At 50.6% G+C, this 22,841-nt stretch overlaps 11 protein-coding genes across 11 annotated transcripts; 3 read left to right on the top strand and 8 right to left on the bottom strand.

The window, feature by feature from the left end:
* Positions 1-2,547: 2,547 nt before the first annotated feature.
* Positions 2,548-2,865, bottom strand: J3458_021303 (uncharacterized protein; the record flags this gene model as incomplete). Its single annotated transcript, XM_066122533.1, has 1 exon — positions 2,548-2,865. One exon carries the CDS (start codon positions 2,863-2,865, stop codon positions 2,548-2,550), a length of 318 nt encoding a protein of 105 aa, XP_065972543.1.
* A 295-nt stretch (positions 2,866-3,160) lies between these two features.
* On the bottom strand, positions 3,161-4,605 carry J3458_021302 (uncharacterized protein; the record flags this gene model as incomplete). Its single annotated transcript, XM_066122532.1, has 6 exons — positions 3,161-3,534; positions 3,609-3,694; positions 3,764-3,831; positions 3,899-4,296; positions 4,358-4,394; positions 4,456-4,605. The coding sequence occupies 6 exons, from the start codon at positions 4,603-4,605 to the stop codon at positions 3,161-3,163; spliced, it is 1,113 nt and encodes a 370-aa protein (XP_065972542.1).
* A 1,674-nt stretch (positions 4,606-6,279) lies between these two features.
* Positions 6,280-7,179, bottom strand: J3458_021301 (uncharacterized protein; the record flags this gene model as incomplete). Its single annotated transcript, XM_066122531.1, has 3 exons — positions 6,280-6,618; positions 6,679-6,896; positions 6,957-7,179. 3 exons carry the CDS (start codon positions 7,177-7,179, stop codon positions 6,280-6,282), a joined length of 780 nt encoding a protein of 259 aa, XP_065972541.1.
* A 776-nt stretch (positions 7,180-7,955) lies between these two features.
* J3458_021300 (uncharacterized protein) lies at positions 7,956-9,062 on the top strand (the record flags this gene model as incomplete). The annotated part of the gene is made up of 1 exon (XM_007813986.2): positions 7,956-9,062. The coding sequence occupies one exon, from the start codon at positions 7,956-7,958 to the stop codon at positions 9,060-9,062; it is 1,107 nt and encodes a 368-aa protein (XP_007812177.2).
* Positions 9,063-9,445: 383 nt separating this feature from the next.
* Positions 9,446-10,799, bottom strand: J3458_021299 (uncharacterized protein; the record flags this gene model as incomplete). Its single annotated transcript, XM_066122530.1, has 2 exons — positions 9,446-10,542; positions 10,637-10,799. 2 exons carry the CDS (start codon positions 10,797-10,799, stop codon positions 9,446-9,448), a joined length of 1,260 nt encoding a protein of 419 aa, XP_065972540.1.
* Positions 10,800-11,755: 956 nt separating this feature from the next.
* Positions 11,756-13,062, top strand: J3458_021298 (uncharacterized protein; the record flags this gene model as incomplete). The annotated part of the gene is made up of 4 exons (XM_007813988.2): positions 11,756-12,282; positions 12,336-12,413; positions 12,473-12,970; positions 13,032-13,062. 4 exons carry the CDS (start codon positions 11,756-11,758, stop codon positions 13,060-13,062), a joined length of 1,134 nt encoding a protein of 377 aa, XP_007812179.2.
* A 72-nt stretch (positions 13,063-13,134) lies between these two features.
* J3458_021297 (uncharacterized protein) lies at positions 13,135-15,226 on the bottom strand (the record flags this gene model as incomplete). Its single annotated transcript, XM_066122529.1, has 4 exons — positions 13,135-14,773; positions 14,840-14,869; positions 14,943-14,968; positions 15,024-15,226. 4 exons carry the CDS (start codon positions 15,224-15,226, stop codon positions 13,449-13,451), a joined length of 1,584 nt encoding a protein of 527 aa, XP_065972539.1. The 3' UTR covers positions 13,135-13,448.
* Positions 15,227-18,607: 3,381 nt separating this feature from the next.
* On the bottom strand, positions 18,608-19,471 carry J3458_021296 (uncharacterized protein; the record flags this gene model as incomplete). Its single annotated transcript, XM_007813990.2, has 1 exon — positions 18,608-19,471. The coding sequence occupies one exon, from the start codon at positions 19,469-19,471 to the stop codon at positions 18,608-18,610; it is 864 nt and encodes a 287-aa protein (XP_007812181.2).
* Positions 19,472-19,577: 106 nt separating this feature from the next.
* On the bottom strand, positions 19,578-20,547 carry J3458_021295 (uncharacterized protein). The gene has a single exon (XM_066122528.1). It carries the CDS (start codon positions 20,359-20,361, stop codon positions 19,909-19,911), a length of 453 nt encoding a protein of 150 aa, XP_065972538.1. The 5' UTR covers positions 20,362-20,547; the 3' UTR covers positions 19,578-19,908.
* Positions 20,548-21,048: 501 nt separating this feature from the next.
* On the bottom strand, positions 21,049-21,399 carry J3458_021294 (uncharacterized protein; the record flags this gene model as incomplete). Its single annotated transcript, XM_066122527.1, has 1 exon — positions 21,049-21,399. One exon carries the CDS (start codon positions 21,397-21,399, stop codon positions 21,049-21,051), a length of 351 nt encoding a protein of 116 aa, XP_065972537.1.
* A 48-nt stretch (positions 21,400-21,447) lies between these two features.
* On the top strand, positions 21,448-22,359 carry J3458_021293 (uncharacterized protein; the record flags this gene model as incomplete). Its single annotated transcript, XM_007813991.2, has 1 exon — positions 21,448-22,359. The coding sequence occupies one exon, from the start codon at positions 21,448-21,450 to the stop codon at positions 22,357-22,359; it is 912 nt and encodes a 303-aa protein (XP_007812182.2).
* Positions 22,360-22,841: the final 482 nt, after the last annotated feature.

The following is a 22,841-nucleotide window of genomic DNA, read 5'->3' as shown; positions in this document are numbered from 1 at the left end:
TTACTATTTAGGGTAAATTACAGATTTAACCCTATTATTAAAATACATGTAACATAGAATGTAAACGCGCTAGTAGCTATAATGCATGTAGTAACTATAATAGAAATATAAAAACACTTATAATAGGAATAGATATTTTTATAGAACCGAATAAAATATTACGCGAATAGAAAGAGATTACTAGCACTAATCCTAGAGAAGGGATATAAAGTATACCTTATTCGTAAAAATATTAAAACTAAACGACCTAGTAATAAACTTAACTAGAAGAAGATTAAACTATTTCTTATTAAACGAAAAATCTCGAATACTAACTATAAACTATTATTACTAGATAGAATGAGAATCTATCCTATATTTTATATATTATTATTAGAGAAAGTATTAGATAAATTTATAATTGCTATAAATATTATAATAAAAGATACTAATAAATACGAAGTTAAACGGATACTTAAAGTATAAAGAGACACAAAGAATCGTTATTATCTCGTTAAATAAAAAGGATATTTAAACTCTAAAAATACCTGGGAACTAGCTAAAAATCTCACGAATTACTTAACGTTACTTAAATAGTTTTATTCCTAAGAAACGTATCCTAATTAATCTCCTAAGCACCGTTTAATAACTTAATACTAAATTTAGTATTTAAGGAACGAATTAAAATAGGATTTAGATTCTTGGAAGAAGTAGGAAGAACCCTTATAGTCTTTTAAAGCTATTTTACTTCCTTACGTTTCATACGTTTTAACTCTTTAACGTTATTAATACCACGTGTAATTACACGTATTATTTTCTTAAACTATAATTTCTTTTATTTTCGTAAACGTAAGACCTTTTAATTCTTAGCTAAGGTACGCTTTTTAGCTTCTTTAAGCTCCCTTTTAAGCTTATAATGTTAATTCGTAATACTATAAAGCTATTAAGGGGTTACCCTCGTAATATTATAATTCCCTTACTTGTCTACTATACACTTTATATAATAACTTAAATTAGAAACGGAGGCTTTATATTAGGGAAGTCCTATATAAGTGTAGTAAGCGTAAGCCTTTATAAAGGATAAAAACGAATTATTAATTATCGTAGAAAGAAGGTTATCTTAGTAAAGGGAAGAAGTAAATAAAGCTTTAAACCGTTATTTTAAGATACAATTAGTTAATATAATAGCATATAATAATAGAAGGAAGAAAACGCACGATACTTAAGCCAGCCTATTTTAATAGCCTTAAGGATAAGACTAATAAAGAAGGGGTATAATATTACGAATAACACTATATAAGATACGAGACGAGACTATACCGGCTAGAATAAACACGACCCGTAGGCATAAGAAGAAGGTAGGGGCACGTGACTAGCTACGTGACCTAAGAGGCGATTAAAGAGGTTAATGTTTAAACACATTAACTAGGGAGAATTAAACTAACTAAACCTTGAGCTAGTCGATTAAGGTTTAAAGGGATTAATAGTTAAGCTAATTAATTTAGAATTATAATAAAGAGATAAACGAATACTTAAGAAGGAAGTATTCCTATAGTTAGATAGTCTAGTTCTCTATTAATTAATCTAAGTAATAGTCTTACTATTAAGAGTTATACTCTTAACGGCCTTATTGTGATACTGCTTAAAAAGCTACTCTATAGCATTTAACCTAACTTACTTCCTAAGAAATAGACCTACTATGCCTTAGAACCTAAGCCACCGTTACATAGAGGCTCGTTAAGCTATCGCTATTATTTCTTTTAGTTTATTTAAACTACGCGAAAACCGTTATATAAGGCTTTAAACATTTAATATATAATTTGAGAACTAATATTTTTGCCTTTTCAAGGCATAAATTATTTATAATAGATACAATTATAATAAGTAGGGTAATAGGTATAATTCGCTAGAAATATAGCCTTAACATTATTAACGAGTGCACTCGTCTTACAAGTCTAGCTAAATTATAGTTAAATTAGGTAATTATAATACTATACGTAGAATAATTAAATAGATTATTACCTTAATACACTTTCTACGTTTTAAGAAGTAATATTTTACTGAAACGTTTAAGCTTTAAGGGTGTGTAAGGGTCCTTGGTTTTATAGTGACGCCCTTTTGGTGACAGTATCTACGCCGTACTCCTGGCATTAATATACTTATACTCCTTGACAGTTAGTCGCCAAAGAGATCAGCTAGCGGACAAACTACACCGATATCTAAAATTAACAAATGATATATGGGAGCAAGTCTGTGGAGCAAATGGCCTTTGCAGAACCTTTTACAGCGAGCCTTTGCTTTACGAGAGTATTCCAGAACTCTGCTGGTGGGCGATAGCGCAGGCCTGCCCGCCCACAAACGGCGCTTAGCCAATGCCTTTCAAAACTCCCATGTGCGCGTGGTCTTGAAAGTTACGGGTACTCACAGTCGGCAGTGGTGCCAGATGCCCCGAATACTTTCAATTTGAAGACCTTCGATAGCTACAAATAGGACTCAATTTCCTCGCTAGAAACCCGGAGATACAAGGACAAAGCTGCTCACAAGATAGATGCCGCTTATTTCCATACTTTATTTCTTCTTCAGACGACTCTCATTCAATACAATTGGTGCCCTCGGCGCCATCGTACACCGTCTTTTGTGGCCCTCAATTGCGTGACAATTATGATCCCAATAGCACTTTGGCGCTATCACAACTCGTTCTGACCGTCGGGCCACTTGCCCATCTGTCGGAGAAAAATTGCCAATGCTGATATAATAAGCAAACTTGGTGCAATTTTCAGTCGTTACAGCGCTATTGTTGGGGTAGTAACTCTTATCCTGGACCAGAGTCTGTTTGGATGGATGAGCTCTGATCAAGCCAGAATAAGCCATTTCCTCGGGGAACATTTCCTCCAATAGTCAGGTCCATAGTTCTACGCAATAATTCCGATTTGAGAGACCTCTGTAGGGAAAACTGAGACATGGCTCGAATTGCGCAAAGCGGCTTCAGTGCGGTAAACATCCTAAGGGTGAGAAGTATTCTGGCCATCACATCTTGTGTGCCCTCGATTTAATAGACTACCAGAGTAAGTACAAGCAATCAGAAGCCTTATCTTTTCATAGTCAATGGATCCGTAGTACGGCGGAGCTCCTATTCGATTTATCGGCAGATTGAAACAGCCATTCTCTTCCCTATACATGATCAAGGCCGTTGCTCAATTTCGCGCCTAAATTCACGTTCAACGACAATGCCACCGTGGCTGCCCTTTGCAGACGGTATGGCACCCGAATCCGCCATGGCATATGTCTCGACACAACCCTTGACGGGACTCGACGGCGACGAGTCCGTGTCATCAAGTTTGTGGCCCAGAGCGGCGTCGCGCGTGGCGCGCTCTACTGAGCTCTTGGGGGAATTGGGACGGTGGCCAGAGCCAAGAGATACGATGCTGCGAATGCTGTGCAGGACACGATCGGGGGGAACCCCAGCAACAAGGTACCATAGCGATGGCCCGTTTATCGCGATGATGTTAAAGGCGGCTTCGAGGATGGCGTAATACACGATCTGGGTATTGCCCTCTGCAAGGACGTTGTTGCGTGAGCCTCCAATCTATGCGCTACTGGCAGAAAAGGGTCGGTATCTGATCACATACGGTAGGTATCTTTAGCATTCCCAGCTCTACCTTTGTGAATAAGCTGCATCATGATAACCAAGCGCGCTGTACTTGCACCTAAGCCGCTGCGTGAACAGCAGCATTAGCACTTACGCACCTCCATTGGCGACGAAGAGAGGGGGGTTTCTTCATACACGAGCGCAATGAGAAAGACACAGGACACTGCTATTTTCCGGACTGTGGTCATGTTGAGAGACCAAATCTGGGGCGAGTTAGCCGAAGCTGTCACAACTCCGCTACATTGTAGTTACATAGTTGGGAAATCATACCTTGGGGAGTGGCAAGACAAGCACCGCAACATCTAGAACAAAGTCGGACACGGAAATGCCCTTGAAATACGCATAGTGGGCACATTGCGTCGCGTGGCGGATATCCCACCCGATGCTCTTCAAGGGGCCACAGAGATTCAAGGGCACGACAATAAAGGTCACGGTCCATGCGGAGATGAGGAAGACGAAGACCATGGTGACGTAGTTGAACACGTCGCGATGAGGCCCAAAGCAAAAGATGCGCCGGTAGAAGAATACAGCGCTGAGCTTCGTCATGCCAAACGTCATTGCGGTCAGCACATCAAAGGAAATGAGAGTGCACGCCTGCGTAAACGCCACGGCCTGGACCGAAGCCCTGTCCTTGGGCATCGTGTAGCCCAAGAAGCCCCTTGATATGCCTACACAGCATTGTTAGTTCTAGATAGAAGGCAGAGAAACCCGGATTCCGCCTATGCTGACCGAAGAAGGACAGGGCCGCGAGGCCAACAAACCCGACCTAAAGCCGTATCAAAACCTTAGACCCTATTGTATAATCGGAATTTCAGGCTACAGCTTACCCATGCCAGTGCCATGGTGTAGTCGTCCACCCAGACTCGGCCCTTCTGCTTGTAGCGAGCTACGAAGCGCAACACGACGCTTCCCGTGGTGAGGAACAGGAACGCGCCGCTCAAGGCTGCGAGTCCACTTGCCTGGACGTCGAGCCCCATGATGGTTGACGGGGCACTTCACGAGACAAACACGAAAAGGTCAAATCCGACGAGTGGTTTGCGTAGCTGGAAGAAGGGTACGCTCATGGGGGCCAAACAGGAGGAATAGCACAGCCATATACCCGACCACATGGCACAGTCAGAAATCGGTCCAAGCCATGCGAGAGAGCTCTCTAGGGTGCTCCTGTAGGCCATCGGAAGGATGTTGTGCCATGTCGGGATAATCCTTACATGAACGGGGTTTCCCCCATGCGACCACAGCCGCTGCTCCATGTGTTGGTTGCACAGAGTGTCATCACATAATCTCTGGGTGCGGACGGTGCTGACGCTGCCTTGGGCGGCAGCAATAGTGATTGGCTCGACTGGAATGGAAGCTCGAGCTTGTCTTACCACAGCCCTTTGGGATACGACGCTTGCGCGAGACAGCGTTACATTGCCGCGTGGATTGGGCAAAGATGGGCCATGCAGCGCAATACGACACATCCGTTGGACGACTGTAAACTGTCTGCAGGGCCTAGGCTGTGCATGAGGCGTTTCTATCCACACGGTTCGATATAGAAACCACGAGGAGTTTGATCTGACTCACGACTTGTTCGATGTGGCCTCGCTTTCCAAGAGCTCGGCAGAGACGTAGCAAAGATACGCGGTTTTCAGCCCAGTCATCGGTAGACATAAACATATATAGGCCTCTAGTAGACGACAAGTCGCGTTCCTTGTAAATTCAAACCTGTAATCTCTATTTTGATTTATACCGCTACATATATTTCTTCGAAAAAGAAAAAAGAAGAAGCAGAAATGAACTTCTACCTCCTAGTTCTTGCCATGGTTGCTCTCGCTTTAGCTGCTCCCATGCCAGCACCAGAAGATTTCTCTCTCCAAAGCACCTGGGAAGTCAGAAGTAAAAAGAGTGAGTAATTTCTTGACGCTTCGTATGAGAGCTCACTGAATTAATGTATTCCTCGTTGCAGACGACTAAGCATCTCATCTCATCGCGGGCGGCCTTTGAACTGCTAAAATCGAGGTATCTGTGAGGGGGGTCAACCAAGGATCAGTCATTCGCTACGCAAAAGGAGTTTATGTGTGTGAGAGTTTAAGGTTAGAGAAATGGTTTCCAGATTAGGGTTGTTATTCGGAGTTTTTGATGCTGTTACAGTAGCTTGAATAGATGTATAGACACGGGATTTGTTACGCAATACGATTGGTGTTTATGTGGTGGTTCCTTTAGTATATCACGGTTCTCTGGTTGAAGGCACACGGTGTCTGTATAAAAGGCCTACTTGACGCAGTGCTGGCGTAGTGCTGCCAGGATCTTGGAATAGATTAAAAAAAAACCCTAATTAATAGACATAGCCTTGGTCCACGACCACACAAATGGCACAGACGCAGATATTTCTACGGCAGGTCGAATGTAAAGGCCATGTAAAGAGGCTATACGTGGGTTTTGAGTGGAACTAAGAGTGTTGAAATCTTAGGCCTAGTTTCTCCTGTTGCCCCCTTCTCTGGGTCTTTTAGTTAATCGTGATGTCGCGGCAGGAGAGTTCATATCACAGAGACTTTGTAAGTACTTACAAACATCTATATTCTATACAAATATACAAGCTCTATCCTGATGCTTCTACACTAAAACAAGCTCCGTAATGCCTAAACTCATCACCCCTTCATTCAAGCATCCTTCTACTCCTTTTCCTCCCACGGCTTGCTCCCATCCGGACACCTCTTGTAGCGATCCAGCAGCGGGATATAATGATCACTAGGACGATAGTAGCAAGCAGAGTTGTCAACAGCGTGCTGGCGCAGCTTGTTCCAGTCGCGGCACATGCGAATTTGGCCTATCCCTGATTCAACCACGGTTTCGTTTTCTTGCGCGTGCAACCGCCCCGTGTACCGCGGCGTATCGTCAGCGGCACACATTACGTCCTCGCGCAGGACATGTAGGCAGTGCGTTATATGTCCGTATGGCCATGTCTGCGTCTTATTGTCGTGGTACTGCATGATCACGTCGCGCAGCAAGAACTGCAAGAATTTGTCATGTTAGATCCAGCTTGCCAAGGCGGACGAGCGAGAAGGGCTTACCACGCAGTGCATAGAGTGAAACCCGTGCAATATATATATGCTCTTGGAGCTGTCCCAGGGCCAGTGCATAGCGGTAGGCAAGCCCTTGGACTTGGCAAAGTCGTTTTGCAGCGCGACCCATCCTAGATACCAGTCATACTCGGGAGAATCCCACACAGGGTCTTCGATAGTATGGTCATCATGGGAAATGGGCACTGGCACGTTGGTTTCCAGATCAACTGGTAGCAGGGGAGTTAGCTGCTTATTCTGAAATACTGCAAAACTTTTATGCTTCTTACAGAAACTCTGAGAGACGAGAGAGCACCGCTGTCTGGTCCAGAGCACAGCCGTTGAGACGATACTAACGCCAAGCATAAAGAGTAGGACGTATATGATCTTCTTGGCCCGCGTCAATGCCAATTCTTGGGCCGATAATGTAGCGTCATGATGAAACTCAAGGTCGTCTTGTGAAGCACGGGACGGCCCCTGATCTAACAATTTGTACTTTTGGAACGAGAGCATGGTTGCAGTTTCCCATAGGTTGTCATGTTGTTCTTCAATTAGACAGGGACGCGCATTCAGAATAAGTACTTGATACAAGTTGTATAGAGACGCACGCCACGCCACGATCAAGGCCCGGAGGGATTACGCTCCAAGTGAACACTGCCTCCGCCTCATTTGGGCGCAGTAGACGCAAACGAACCAACACCATCCACACGCCAAAAGGCAATTCTTTTTCACGACAGATTGCAGGAAAAAAAAACCAGCCCTTTGCTTCGTGGAACGGCTCAAAATAGACAAGGAAGGTCCGGCACTGTAGATGTATCTCGGGCCTTGTCTCAAAGCCCTGCATTAGTCTCTGACAACCTGCCTCATAAGATACGAAGTCCTCCCAGTCAACATTCAGCTGTCGCATGCGAGACCCGTGTCAGCTGCGATGTGACGCTGTGTTGGTCCAAGTCAGATTAGTTGCCCGAAGCGTCAAGAGCGCGAAATACGCAAAAGTGATGTCGGGATTGACGAAGCCGTGCCGCTGTATCCGGGCAATTCCTGTCTGCTCGTTTTCCTTTTAGGTGCATCTCACATCATGGTCTATTTTCGTCGGTTTCCACCGTCACGCTTGCCGTAGAGAGTCCAACAATACACTACCGAGTAAGACGGCATTGACGCTCAACAAACCAACATGGACTCAACAAACGGCACAACCCAGGTTCTGGGACAGTATATGCACCCCGTTGTCGACCAAAACTCCGAGCGAGGAGACCCTTGGCAGCGAAACTACGGCGCGCCCCCCCCCCATGGGCGATCTTGTTCCGCGAACCTCACCACTAATCGATATCCGCCCATTGCTTTCTGACCCAGGGTACACCGCTGTCGGGCATCTCAAGAGTCATGGGTTCGGGGTCGTCAAGCACCGCTCGGCGTCTCTGGAGTCATGCTATACAGACAAGGGAGAGATAGACGAGGAAGCTGCGGCGAGCGCGTATTACCCCGAAATCAAGGAACTAGTTGCAAAGACTCTTGGCGCAAAATACGTCCATGTTACGCATAGTGTCTTTCGGCGAGGTGCAAGAGCGCCAGAGCCGTTCAAGATGCCAACGGGCTTGAAGCCATTACCGTCCGTGACTGCAACAGGCGGCAGCAAACAGGGGGACAAGGAAACTTCTACAGAAAAGGCCGAGGAGAAGCCAACGATACAGGCTCAGCAAAGCAAGCCGGCAGACTACTGGTCATCTCGACCGCGCATGTCTACGTCGACACCAGCACGCGTCCCCCATCTCGACTTCACACCGATTTCTGCACGGCGGACGCTCCGCTTCCAGAGCCAAGAGATCTACAAGACAGCCGTGGAAAGAGGCATGATCGCGGCCGAGGACACAATCTGCCAGAACCACCCGTTTCGACCGTCCGACAAGGAATCAGACTCCCTCATCGCTGAGCAGTACAACCACTCCGAGAGCGGTCGACTTGGACCCAGGTACGCTGCGTATAGTATCTGGCGGCCCCTGAAGAAGGTTGCCCGCGACCCCCTGACGTTCTCGCCGCGAAAGGAGATGCCCGTCAGTGCCGACTGCGGCATGGTACACTGGCAATATGAGAACAAGGTCCCCGGGCCCCCGGAGCTAGGCGGCGACTGGCTAAAGGAATTTGCCATGCTCGGCGTGAAAGCGAAGGAAGTGCCGCCGGAGCAGAGTCCTCGGCATGCGAACACTTGCTCAAAGTGGTACTACGTGTCGGCGCAGGAGACCGATGAGGTCTTGTTCGTCCAGCTCTTTGATAGTGCATCACTGGGCGTTGATTCCCAGCACGCAGGTGCCCCGTGGCATGCTAGTCCTGAAATCGGCGCCGCTGCTGGCGATGAGCCCAGGGAGAGTATTGACGTTCGTGTCGTTGTCCTCTGGTAAGAAGAGAGGTTCAAGGGCTTCTAGGAAGCAGAACTACATTTTGTCCGAAACTGGGCAGATAAGAGGAGTGCTGTGCCATTCCGTATAGTAGACTGGATTGTGGACTGGTGAAAAATTCAATATGTAAGGACTAAATCGCTGGCTGAACGCTTGGATACTATTTAATGAGATTTTGTCATACGAACCGCTCAATTCAGTCTCTCCGAGCAATGATATAAAGAAAATAACCGACAACCAGGAATAGAAATAGTGTGTTCTTTCCCATTGCACGAGTTCCGTAATACACTACGGTGTACGGAGTCACCATGATATACCATAATATACTCTCATATATTATAGTATAGCGCGTGATCATCAGATACCTTGCTTGGTCCTGCTAGTTATTATGCAGCCTCTGGGTAACCGTCCAGCACCTTAGCTTTCCCGGGGTAGTTTACAACTGCACGTTTCTGGCCTTTTCTACTCCCCTTCTCGGAGAGATTAGACACTGCCTTGTGCTTAGGCGGCATCAGGATGTCGGAATGGTCAAAGTCTATCACCATGACCCGGCCTAGTTCCTCATTCCGGAGCAGGTTGGGGTCGCGCGCGTCATCATGGTACACACCCTCGTTCTGAACAGCCTGCACGGATCGCTGCACCTCGGGCGACAAACCTGACGAGTTTCCTTCCCGAGTTACCCTTTCTCCGCCCCAAGACATGAGCATCATATGGACTGCTCTCAGGCCTCTGGGGAGTATGTAACCGCTGGTAAGCTCGACCAAGCCCAGATGCACGGGTACCACGTCGCCCTGAAGCCTGCGGAGCTTCTCGTATACGTTTGTTTCGTGCTTCAGGTCGCTCAAAAGCGCCGCCGTGGTGCCCTTGCCAACAAATAGGTAGCCGTAGGGCGCCAGCTCCAGCTTGAAGAGCACCCCGATGCTTCCGCATATGCCCCAAGGCGACAGCGCCTCGCAGTAGTCGTACGGGTCCCTGCGAAGCCGCTCATTGATGAGGCGAGTCAACTCGGTGATGTCAATCGGGTGCTGCTGCGCGCTTCCATTGACACCAAGGTGGAATTGCACGTTGGGACAATAGCTAGCGAGACGGCGACCCGTCTTGAGGCCAAAAAGGCAGGCCTGGGTGAAGTATTGCTTCGTAGGCTTGTTGTATGCGTGGTGGACAAGAGTCCTTGTCTCGCTGCTCTCGGATGCGTAGCCCTCTCGACCCCATATTGCCAATTGTTCCTTGGCAACCTGCATCGACGCCTCCAATGACGGGCCTACGGCCGCCTCGGATTGAAGGCTCTCGAGGCAAAAGCTGGCCAGTTGGGCCACTGCGGTATTGGACATCTGCGTGGACCAGTCTTTCTCGTTCGCCGCTTCCCTCACCATGCTTTCTGGCACGCACAGATGGTAATAAAGTTTCCGAGGCTCGGCTGGGTAAAAGTAGAGCAAAACGTAGGACTTGCCAGCGGCGACATAGCCATATGAAACCCCATACCCTATCATGAGGTCGAACACGCGTATCAGCGCCCTGTCCCGGAGAGCAATGGCTCGGTGGTGGGAGGTCGAGCTTTAAATAGACATAAAAGTGACAGTTATACAAGTACTCTGATAGCGTGGAATCTTGGTTCTGGCGCTCTATTTCCTCCCTCTTGCGTTGCAGTTCCTCGAGGATGCGATCCTGTTCCTCTCTCTTGCGTTCCTCTTCCTTTAGCAACTTTTCGAGTTCCGCAATCCTCTCATCTTTATCAGGCATGGTGTCGGTTGCAAGACCTTTCGAGGACGACTTCTTGTCGAAGATACACTAGACACGGCTAGCGTCGTATAACGCGCTGATGCAATCTTCTGATCGGCTGTAGAAGCCAAATAGGCTGCGGCAAGGTATACTAGGCGATCCTCGAGCATACAATAGTATATCCCAGTATATCTTAGAGCATAGTATATGCATTTTATGTATTATAGTGTATTATAGTATAGCGTCATGTAATAATATGCAGAGTCCCATTTGAGAAACACACGACAGGGAAGCGTGGAAGAGAATTGGGAGCTAGGTACCGAGAATTCACGACTCTACAGAGGAACTTCAATGTTAGTTCAGAGGTAGTTCAGAAGTAGTTCAAAGGTGGTTTTTTGTAGATTTTCTGGTGATTAAGGGCTGTGGTATAAATGACCAAGCGTCCACGGTGTGCTTATCATATTTGTAGCACAAACATGGAACATTCTGGGTTTGGGAAACTTGGGCAGTCTAGACATCGAGTCGGGACACAAAGGCGTGGCTCACTTTCAGTTGACGTTTGTGTCCGCTGTCCACCTGGCGGCTAGCATCCCTGTCTTTGATCATCGACGGCAAACGCCTTTGGAACAACAGGGCACTTTCAGCCACGAACCCCAGGCTGATCAACGCCACTGTGCTTCTAGAAAAGAAAATGGAACGAACATGGCCCCATCACACAAACATTCCCCTCTCCTTGCTCACTCCGACAATGCACATTGTCGCTCCCCCGGACCTGACATGCCGATATCCACATCGGCCGGCTCCGAGACCCGTTTTTGCCCCAGTCTACACCCTCGACGACCCGGGGCAAGACCATCTGCAAAAGTTCCATGTCCCGCCCCTCTACGCCAATCACCACCATGGCATTTATTATCCCCAGCTCCCGCCCGCCTCCTCTTCCTCCTCCGCACCGCCGCAACGGATCAACCCCCGTCACCATGACAGACCAGATGAACCTCCCCGTCGTCGACCTAGACGTCTACCTCAACCAAGAGGCGTCGTCGCCCGCCGTCGTAGCGGAATGCGCCAAAGCCGCCAACGCCCTCATCACCTACGGCGCCCTCGTGCTGCACGACTCGCGCGTCTCCCCCTCGGACAACGAGTCCTTCCTCGACCTCCTCGAGGACTACTTCGCCCAGCCGGAGCCCGAGCTGCGCAAGGACGAGCGCCCCGAGCTCAGCTACCAGATCGGCGTGACGCTCAAAAACACCGAGAAGCCCAAGTGCGCCGTCGACGAGCCCTGCCTCGACGTCATCAGGCGCCTGCACCCCTCGCAGCGCCCGCTCGACATCTCTGCCCACCAGCCCGACCCGAAATGCCGCTTCTTCTGGCGCATGGCCGAGCCGCCGCCCTACGAGACGCAGTTCCCGGGCCTCAACGCCGCCAACGTCGTCCCCGAGGCCGACGCCATCCGCCAGCGCTGGGCGCCCACCATGGACAAATGGGGCACCTGCATGAAGAACGCGTCCGTACAAACCCCCCTTCCCGTTTTCGAAGTATCCGACTCACCAGAGGCAGTGTGTCGAAACTATCTGAAATGACAGCCGTGGGCCTCGGCCTCCCAGCAACATACTTTAGCGACGCCGGCGCATACGGGTCCGTCTCTTCCCCCCCCCTTTTCCCGTTCAGCATTTTAACAGGTGTCAATCCAACAGCCCGCACCTCCTCGCGCCCACGGCGTCGGATCTGACAAGGCACGCGCAAAGGGACACCATACTGGCCGGCTTCCACACGGACCTCAACTTCCTCACCATCCACGGCCGCTCGCGCTACCCGGGGCTCAACATCTGGGCCCGCAACACGGGCGACCGGCTGGCCGTCAAGATCCCCCCCGGGAACCACCTCCTCGTCCAGGCGGGCAAGCAGCTCGAGCACGCGACGGGCGGGCTCATCAAGGCCGGGTACCACGAGGTCGTCGTCAACGAGCGCACCCTCGAGGCCATCGAGCGCCGCAGGAGGGAGCTGCCCGGCAGGCCGCTGATCCGCATCTCGAGCACCCTCTTCTGGCACCTCAACTCCGACTTTGACCTGGCCCCCGTCCCCGAGCTGGCCGCCAGGGCGAGGAGGCTGAGGGAGGAGCAGCGGCTGCTGGGGAGGGACGAGGGCGAGGAGGCTACCTACCCGCCTACCAAGGTGGGACATCAAGTCGAGGGGTGAGTCGAGGCGGCGTGGCATAAGGGGTGTTTGCCTTGGGAGACTGCTAACGTGCTGCAGGGAACTGAAAAATATTGCTTTGATGGCGTAGACGCATGTATGCTCACGACGAGACGACAAATGGCGGGCAGATACCAATCCATTTTAGCACTTTTTTTTTTTTCTCTGCTTTTGAAGGCGAGTAAAAGTCATCATTTTAGTAATGTCCGTGTAAGCACGAAGCACCACGGCAGTGGTTCACCCCATGTGTCGGCGAAACGTTATAGCATTACACAAGATGAGCAGATGGAATCTTTCTCGCTATATGACTGTCGTTGCATAAACGCCCTATTCAATGCCACACACCTAACCGTCCAGGCAATCGTCACCGCTTTTGTTTCCACCTTCGTATTTTAAGCATCCAACGAAACGCACAAACTCCACTCGTCATCAATCGTGTCAGCAAAATACCAAAAAAAAGAAAAAATTACCGCAGCTCTATGCCTTGACCGGGGCCACTTGCAAAGGATTACTAGCCTCTGGCCCGGCATCCGAGCCCTGCTCGTCGGAGCTGAGCTTGTGCTGAACGGCAGCCTCGGTGGGCGGCGGATCCTCCCGCCAAAAGTCCTTCTGGCCCTTTCCCAGACGAACCAACCACGGGGGAAGAAAGCCTCCGGGGATGCGCCACGTCCAGTTCTCCTGCTCGTCCATGTTGGACGGTAATATGCGTCCGCCGGACAGCTTTTTGACCAGCCACACCGTGACGTTGATGATGATGTACGAGAAGATGCTGCCGATCAAGCCATTGGCAATCGAGTACGTGAAAGGCATGAGGCAAATGGCGAGGAAGGCGGGGACGGCATCTCCCATGTATTTCCAGTTGATTTCGGGAACGGCACCGGCCATCATTGATCCGACGAGGATAAGAACACAGCCCGTGGCCCAGGGGGGAATCGAGGCGAAGATGGGAGCGAAGAAGACGGCGATGAAGAAGCAGAGACCAGTAGCCATGGATGTCAAGCCCGTCTTACCACCTTCGGAGATGCCAGCACCGGACTCGACAAACGCCGTGACCGGAGGAACACCGAGGACAGCACCGACGGAGATGCACAGCGCGTCAACCATGTATGCAACGGCCGAGCCCTCAAAATCTTGCGTCACAGGGTCCATGAGGCCGGCAAACCGGGCCATGGAGTACAGCGTGCCGGTGGCATCGAGGATATCGACGTAAAGGAAGGTAATGAGGGCGAGGCCAAACTGCCCACCGTATTCGGAAACGTTCCAGTCCTGGACATTGAGCGTGTGCTGAATGGGGTGGAAAGTCACGACCTTCTTGAAGAAGTCAAACGAGTTGTTGCCGACGTCGGTGTAGGGGAAGTAGGTGACCGGTGTCGTGCGAGGCCACGAAACGATGCTGACGAGAAGGATGCCGATAATAATGGCACCTTTGACTCGAAACATGGTCAGGATCACAGTCAAGATTCCACCGCAGAATATTCCAATCCACATGGCAGGGTGGCGCATCTTGTCCCAGCTGGGGCATGTGCCATCGGCAAGGCGATTCTCAGGAGAGCATCCCGCGAGTTCCACAGGCGTCGCGGTGGCTCCAACGACGACACCAATGCCTTCGCTGTACGTGAGTCCAATCAGAGTCAGGTACAAGCCAATACCAACGCCCGTGGCCACCTTGATGGAGTGGGGAATCGCTCTGGCAAGCCACTGTCGCAGTCCGAGGATGGCAAGACCGAGAAAGATGAAACCTTCGACGAAGATGGCGGTGAGGGCTACCCGGTACGGGACCAGGCCGGTGCCATGATAGCCAACTATGTACAACCAAGTTAGCGGTTGCACAGGCACAAAACAAGAGCATCCGATTTTGCACCACTTACCGACTGTGTAGGCAAAATAAGCATTTAAGCCTAAACAGACGTCTCATTAGCATATACCCGACGAAGCAAATGGCCTGCCGTGTTTGAGTGCTGGTCAGCGTACCCATTCCTGGCGCCAGAGCAACCGGCCTGTGTGTCATGGTCAGCAGCGCAACAGTCACCAGTTTTATCCCTAGTGACGTACAAGTTGGCAAAGAGTCCCATGCAGAAGCACGATAGTGCCGATATGGCAGCAGTGGCCGTCACAATGTCGCGCTTGATATCCTGGGTGCAAAGCATGTAGTCTGCGTCTTTATCGCAAGTAGGGTCTGCAGCAGTGTGAGGGCAGACGCAGGTACCGCCGGAATCCGATACGATTGAGGCGTTGACGGCAATGATGTACGCCATGGCGAAGAAGGTGGTCATCCCGGCACGCAGTTCTGTGAGGAAATAGGATCCTTTCCTCTCCCTGGGCTAGTAATGAAAACCATAGTGAGCGCCAAAACTTGCGTAAAAAGTGTCTTTAGCTGTGATGTACACTGGAGAATATGTGATATCATATCTCAACTCAAACTTCAAACTTGGACCCCCCACAGTCGGGAACCTGCATGGCGCGACCCAAAATGGGAATACATGAGACATCACGCATTGCCTGAAACAGAGTACAAGGTGAGAAACGTGGTTATGAAAAGGAGAAGACCTACATGGCCACTGCCGTCGAGGCGAAACCATTCTCCAACGACGCTGGTCGCCACCTTGACGTTGACATCTTCTATCCAGCCCATGGCGCTCGGAAAGCTTGAGTGAAAATAGGCTAGACTATAACACCATGCGGAAAGCCAATTGCATCGAAAACAGCCCAGCGAATGCGCAGCGTAGTCAGCCGGTAGGGAAACGAATGTGTTTCTCTATGCGGAGAGGAGGATTACAGAAAAGAGAGTCGAGCAACACGGTAATCTCAGTATCCAGGGTCGAAGAGGTGGGTGGCAATCGAGATTTTTCCGAGTGGAGATGAAGGAAGCTAGTAGTAGAGGACCATGAGGAAGCTTTATGGAAGTTTGGAGTAGCACAACTGGGCCAGAGTTGGACGGAAGTGGTTTGAGATAGGGACTTGGAATAATGTGTGCCGTGCAACTAGAGAAGCGGCAGAAAACAAGTAACAGTTCAGACAAGAGGTGTGTGGGAATTAAAGGCAGGCTGGCCAGTTCATTACTGATAAAAAAAGTTTCCAACTAACTAACTTGCATGAAAATGGGGTGTGTGTGGATGATCCGCGGTCGGCACGCAAGAGGGTGGGCTAGCTTTAACAGTGACAGTCCGGCTTCGAGGGTCTTCCGACTCTCTCCTATCATTGATCTTTTCATCTTCAATTTGTATCGAATCTAACCTTTGACTTGTAGACACGGCTAACGGCGTCGGTGAGTCTCGTTGGCGGTTATAGCTCAGCCAGAAATGTGAGACTGACGGGTACGAGATGGTCTCAAGGCAAAGTTGCCGCGCCAATCACCACAAGCCAGCCACTGATTCAATGTCATGGCCCGGAGGCTCGGAGCACGACCCTGCGCTGCGACTTAATATCTGACGTTCTGTATCGCCTGCCTTTCTACATGCCTAATGACCTGTTTCTTGCCGGTTCGCTTGCAAGACATGATGCAATTTTCCATGCAATGCCTCGTTTAGGCCGTCTCCGTTCCTGAATCTCGAAGGGATGAAGATTTTTTGCGTGTGGCTCTCAGCCAAGCGACGGCCAGGTCCGAGAATCGTTACTGCATGTGGACACTAATGATGATAACGGCTGCAAGACAGCTTTTGACTGGGTGCCACTATCTTAAGCTCCACCTGCCCGCCACGCGAGCAATTTAAAAAGGCTGTGGGGTTGCAAGGGTCGGGGTGCCTGGTTCCAATTTGAGAAAGGGCGAGGGCTGATTTCCAATTGTAGGGGAAGAGATCGGAACAAAGCTCAAAGTCCATACCCTTTAGCTTGCGGCTGTCTGTTGGCCGGTGTTTAGGGCTGCTGTGCAACCGGCCGGCATGTTGGGTTAAACACAGAATAAAGTCTGCCATCCTAACAATGGTAAGATGACCTTGCCGACGGTCGAAGATGAGTCCAGTCTGTTGTGAACGCGCAACCCCGGTGACGACGTTGGCAGCGGATTGAGGCCAACTTCAGCTTCCTTCGTAAGCGATACATGGTGACAAACCAATATTGGTTATCAAGACGGCTTGAACGAACCTACACAGTCGATATCTTCCACGCCACATCATGTACCCCGCGTTTTCCAGGGATCTGTCACGATTTTGTGAGCCAAGCCCTTGATCTATAAATTACCAACAATAGAACAGGCTTTTGTGGAGGCGGGAAGCCAAGTGATAACCTCAGATAGACGAGAAGGCGGGTGATGCTCTCGCTACATTGGCTGACGATCCGTAGGACTGCGGCGGCTCCCGATGGATGGCGCGAGGGCTGCGAGGGTAATGTCTGGTCGAATCTGCAGGTGGATACTCACATCGCTAGAAGCCGATAGCCTTGTTGATTGAGTCGCGGGCAGGACTGATTGGTGCAGTCGAATAGAGACTATTGACGCTTGACATTGGTCTTGATATGCCATTGGCTTTGTTGATGGCTGCGCTCGACTGCGGACTAGCCGTGACAAATTACAATCTTCGAACAAAGATGTTCCGGGATGACGACAAATGCTTGTGTTGGAGTTCAACTGGCCGTTCGAATGCTGCTGTCTGGTGCCTGTGCAGCCGAGGTAGGTGCCAGCACGCACCTTCCCTTTGCGCCAGTTTGCAGCTCGTAGTTGCCAGCAGCTGCTCAAGCACAACATTGATATCTCGCAAGATGGGGAGTGAAGCTTCTCACCGCTGATGAAGTGCCTGGTCAGAGTGCAACCTGAATTTTTTGCGGGACGTCGAGTCTACTTATTAGTGAAACCCACCGCGGAGACCGGCATACTACGCTCTTATTGTCATTTCGTTCCTGCTTCTGATTTCCAATGGCGGATCTCATCACATTGGTGGGGAGAGACACGCATTAGGGCTTTCTCGACACGGACGACAGCCCCAGCATCTAGATCCGTGTGTCGCTATTGGGTTAAGTCGTGACGGGAGAGTCCGTGACAAGTCCGCATGTGGACTGCTAATCTCCTATGTACTCCAGGCACTTTTGCTGAGTTGTAAGGCAGAGCAAGGCACCGTGATTATGTCGGCCAGTCTGCAAGAACACATGGTTTAAAGCATGACACTACTAGCTCATCGACCTCATCGACCCAACCCGGACACAATCGGGTGACGAAGCTGGACGGCGGTATAAATAGCATCTTCCTGATCTATTACGCAAGAGAAACCAGAAACGGGGTATATCAGTCACATGTTCTGACACAACGAGGGTGAGCCCATATGTATGTTATAGCCATAGTGGACTGCCCACCGATAGAATAACAAAAAGTAACTGCGTTGCGGCTTGTTGAAAGCTCACAGACCGATCCCAAGAATCTTGATCTTCTTTCCAAACAGTAGTATAACCTTGATGTCGAGCAGGCACATTCCTCTTCGCCCGGCGTGTATTGCGTCACATCACCTGCACCACACCTGGGCTGTCACACCAAAAAGGGCAACCCATTTCCGTCAAAACCTTTGACATCAAGGCACACCTCTCCAATCACCCTCATGAGCGCGCGACATAACAATATCGCTGATGTATTGGGTCATGTGATACATCATAACCTAGCCAACCAGACCCAATTTGATCCTCCCACAGCGTACCAAGCCTTGTAAATAGCTTCGTTATGCATTGATCGTCGTATCATCAACACCACGCCAAGAAGTCCTCCCGTGGCTGTTATCGGAGCAACGAAATTGATGTCGCCCTGGCTGCGGTACCCTCATTGATACAGGACTAGTAGATGCAACTTCAGAGAAGCCCCAATTGCGGTTTTGATGACGAACACGATCTATGGTTGGAGAGCCGGCCTCGTTGTCGCCGGTTTCGTTGTCGCCCGCATCGAGATTCAGAGCATCGAAATTCAGATCATCCCAATTTGGGTTCTCGGTATACGGAGGTGTGTCCCGAAGTTCTTCTATACCTGAAAAGGAATAAACCCAAATCCTAGGGCCTCCTGGAGGTATTTCCTTGCTTGATATATTGCCAGGGGGAGGAGGGTCGACTTTTAACTCAGGAATTGGAAGACGGAACATGAAAGGATAATTATTCAGACTTTGGTCCTCCGTATTTGGAGATGTGCCTCGAGGTTCTTCTGGACCTGAAGCAGAATAATCCCCTGGCCGTTCTTCTTGAGTCCACGCCCTGCCAGACGGTAATTGTTGGACTGTTGTCACATGATTTCTGCCACGGAAGGGAGGGACAGTATAGCCATTGGGGTTGGACGCCTCATATTTTAGAGGAGCAGTCATACGGCTGGTCCTCCTCTTGGAGCCGATTCGATTATTATCCGCATTGAGTTTCTGATAGGCCTTCCCTGGAAAGTGTTGGCGGCAAGGATGAAGTGTTTTAAAGGGATTGGCTCCATTTTCGACGAGGTCTTTGACTGTATCCGCGTCGCCTGTACGAGCGAAATCAGGCTGAAGCCTCTGGAAATTAGTGGTCTCAATCCTAGATCGTTTTCGATTATGGGGTTGCCCTGTAGCCATGATGAGTGTACCGATAGTTGTGGTATGGCGTTTGGGTGTCGGCGTAGGAGTCGGAAGATTGCGCCCCCCCTAATAGGCTTGGGATGAGCGCTAATGGATTCGGGGGGGGATTTGGAGTTAGACGCAGTAGGGATTTTTGATGTGGAAGAGTGTGGAAGAGGTGTAGATTGCTCTATGAAATGCAGGGCCGGGGCGGCAAATTTATAGTCGTCAGCGAGACTTTTTTGCCCATGATGGAGAGTGAACAAGTAGCAAGCTTGCGTCGACATGGCTCCGATTCAACGCCTGTTCTTTGTCAATTTTTGAACATTGTGTCTGGTAAGCTTGGTTAATGTTCCATTATTAGATAAGGTTTTTTCTTGGTGTCCCGCAGGACGAAGCCATCGGAAAAACATGACAAGATAATTACCTGGAAACGTCTAATGTTTTCAGAGTGTTCAGAGTCTCTCCATCCAGCGAGACCTGGACTCAATGCGATGACGACACTTCACAACAGCAACTTGCAACGAACAGACCCTGGTGGTGTAGCCAATTCGGTCCGATGGCTCTTTGTCCGTACAGTCCAGCCCTGGGGGGAAACCCTGCAAAACATGCGAAACGCCGCAGTGCCTCTCACAGAATCGGAGAGGGTCTAGGCATGGTGCATTTGTCTGTGTGCATGTTAGTTCGCGAGTGTCGAGTAAATGAAATCTAACAGCATCTATCACATGGGAGGGAATTCCGGCCATGCAGAGAACAAGCCGTCCACTGTCAGTGTTTGGTAAGCCATGATGTGGTTGTGTGGAAACGAGCTCGATGTGTGTTAGGCCTTTGCAAAACAAAAGTTGGGATACGAGTAGTACATTGTTTTCTAATGATGAAGCTATGCTGGACAGAGGAGGGTAAGCCATCTGTGGTCGAGCGTGACCGTAATAGGCTACAAGTTGTATCGCACGGAGCTGCTGGTGCTTGGCAATGAGTCAAGTAGGTAAAATAACTACATGTACCTACCCTAGGTAACTACCTAGGTACGTAGGCACTCGTAGGCACCGATGGGAATGTCCCGACATCTTGACAACTGGGGTCCCGTTTCCAGCCACAGCGGGACTGGAAATGGATGCTAAAGAAGTCTGCTTCGAAGGACCCCGAAACGGGAGGTGCCGACTAAACTCTCCAAGTGTACAAAACCTTGCTCGTGTGATGAGTGGTGCGATGGCCGGCCTGGTGGCCACATCTTGGCGATTCGACAAACAAACGTCAACTGGTCCACTTCGGACAGCGCGACCATTCAGGTTAGGCCGGAGACGCAGCTCGGGCCGGTCTTCTCTCGCGGGCGCGTTGTGCCATTCCTTGACATGCTGTTATTTGGCCAAGATGCAAATGTCTAGATGCCCAGATGTCCTTGACGTCAGATGATTGGGGCGCCCGCGCCGCTCCCCCAGGCCCAGCAATCTTGGGGCCCGTCCGGCGGCGCTGCATGACACGCTGTATGCCACACCGCTCATTGGCTCCCGTGACGTCAGGCGGCCTCTCGCCCCTTGAAGCTCCGACGCCAAACCTGGGAGCACTTGATCATCAACCGGTCAATCCCACGGGCATCAAACGAGCGACACAGGCTGACAGGCAAGACAGGCTCCCTCCTTGCCTCCCACTTCAGCCTCTGCCCAATCCCCGTTTCTGCAACTTCCGATCGCGTCTGACACCCTCTCTGCGTTCTCGACCAACAAAAGGTGTGGCATGTGGTGCCTGGCCATGTTTCGCCCCTTCAGCCACTTGCCCTGTGGATCGCATGATAGCTGCCGTTGTTGATCGGCGGTTTGAGCCGTGACTCTGGAACGGGCACCTCCATATCCTTTATATACCGTCCTCGCCGTTTTACTCCGCACCAGCGCAGTTGGTTTTTGTTTGTTCATTCCGATATTCGTCTCTGAGCGTCCTTGCATAATCATTTACGCACATCTTGCTGCGAACCAATCTCACCACTTGAAGTACACATAATGGCGTATCCCCGTCGTGACCGCTACAACGACGCGTACTATCCTCCTCCGTCAGACGATCGATTCGCTGGCCCTCCGCCCCGACGACACAAATCCGAGAGACACCGCCGTCGCAGTCCCGACGGTATCCCAATGTACGGCGAAGACGCGTACCCCCCGCGGCGGGGCTATTCTCGCAAGGAACCCCCCGAGCCAAGAGGCATGACGCAACCCGGCAGCAGCGGGCGGCGTCCAAGGAGTCCTCCACCGTATTATCCTCCGGAGCCGACCCCTCGCGAGCCTCGCAAAGATTCACGGAGGGAACCCCGCCACTCTCGACCGGAGCGAGACGTGCCGCGAAGCTTCGACCGCGATTACGCACCGCCGCGGGACTACGCCAGCCCCCGGGACAAACCGCGCCGCTCACATCGCGAGGAGCCCGAATATCGCCCTCGACGGGACAGAGCGTCCCCGCCACCAGAGTACAGATCCCGCGGCCGCGAAGGCCGCTCTCACAAGTCCCGACCTGTCTCGCCGGAACCGATATCCCGAGCTCGAGACTTCCCCGCCCCCGGATACGGCGGCGACGACGGCAAACGCCACCGTCGGGCGCGATCTCACGAGCGTTCCCACAAGCGGGACGTGAGTCCTGCCCGTGGCCGTGACCGCGCTGTTGCTCCCGCGAGCAATCCCTCTTCGTCTTCGCGACGCAAGTCTGCCCCTGCGCCGACGGCGGACAAAGCCAAGAAGCATGCCTGGTGGCAGAATCCCCTCATCCAGGCCGGTGCGCGAACGGCATTTGCCGCTGGAGCGCAGGCCGCGATGCAGAATCGCAACGACCCCAATCCGTGGCTGGGGTCCAAGGGCGCCAAAGTTGCAACGGCTGCCTTGAGCGCTGCCTTGATGGATGGCTTTGGCAAGAAGAAGGACTGATGGGCGATGACGTGATGAATGGCCATGAAACTGAAGTATTTAGCGAAAGAATGTATTTTGGACTTGTTTAGTGTTGGGATTGGCTTGGGCTATTGGATACGAATGCGATATCGGATGTGATACACTGCCGTTAGACTGCTTGGATTCGTTGGGCAATGCGCATCCCCGATCAATAAGTATATATATCTCCTCAATCGACATTTAGACTTGATATTGCACCTAGCGAGGAATGGTGCAACTGGCCTTGACTACGATGGTCGGGAATCTAACGCAAGGGCTGTGAGCCTGGACGGTAAACTACCTAGGTACCTTTCGAATGTGGTCTCTCATGAACGGTAGGGATACTGCTTCGCGGTGCTGGTATGACTTGCGTGTCAAATATACCGCCTTGTATATATCACGGTAAACCTGCAGCAGTGCAATCTGGCAGAGTAGTAGACACCTCTTACCAGAAGCTTAGCCCGAAGTTATATGCACAACGC

This window comes from Metarhizium acridum (assembly GCF_019434415.1).
Source record: "Metarhizium acridum strain ARSEF 324 chromosome Unknown scaffold_578, whole genome shotgun sequence".
In the NCBI taxonomy this organism is placed as follows: domain Eukaryota; kingdom Fungi; phylum Ascomycota; class Sordariomycetes; order Hypocreales; family Clavicipitaceae; genus Metarhizium; species Metarhizium acridum.
Note: the sequence above shows the minus strand (reverse complement) of the source record. Positions and strands in the feature narration are given on the sequence as shown.

Coding starts and splice junctions, on each gene's coding strand:
- J3458_021295 (XM_066122528.1), bottom strand. CDS start 20,361: ATGGCTTACCCTCCTCTGTCCAGCATAGCTTCATCATTAGAAAACAAT.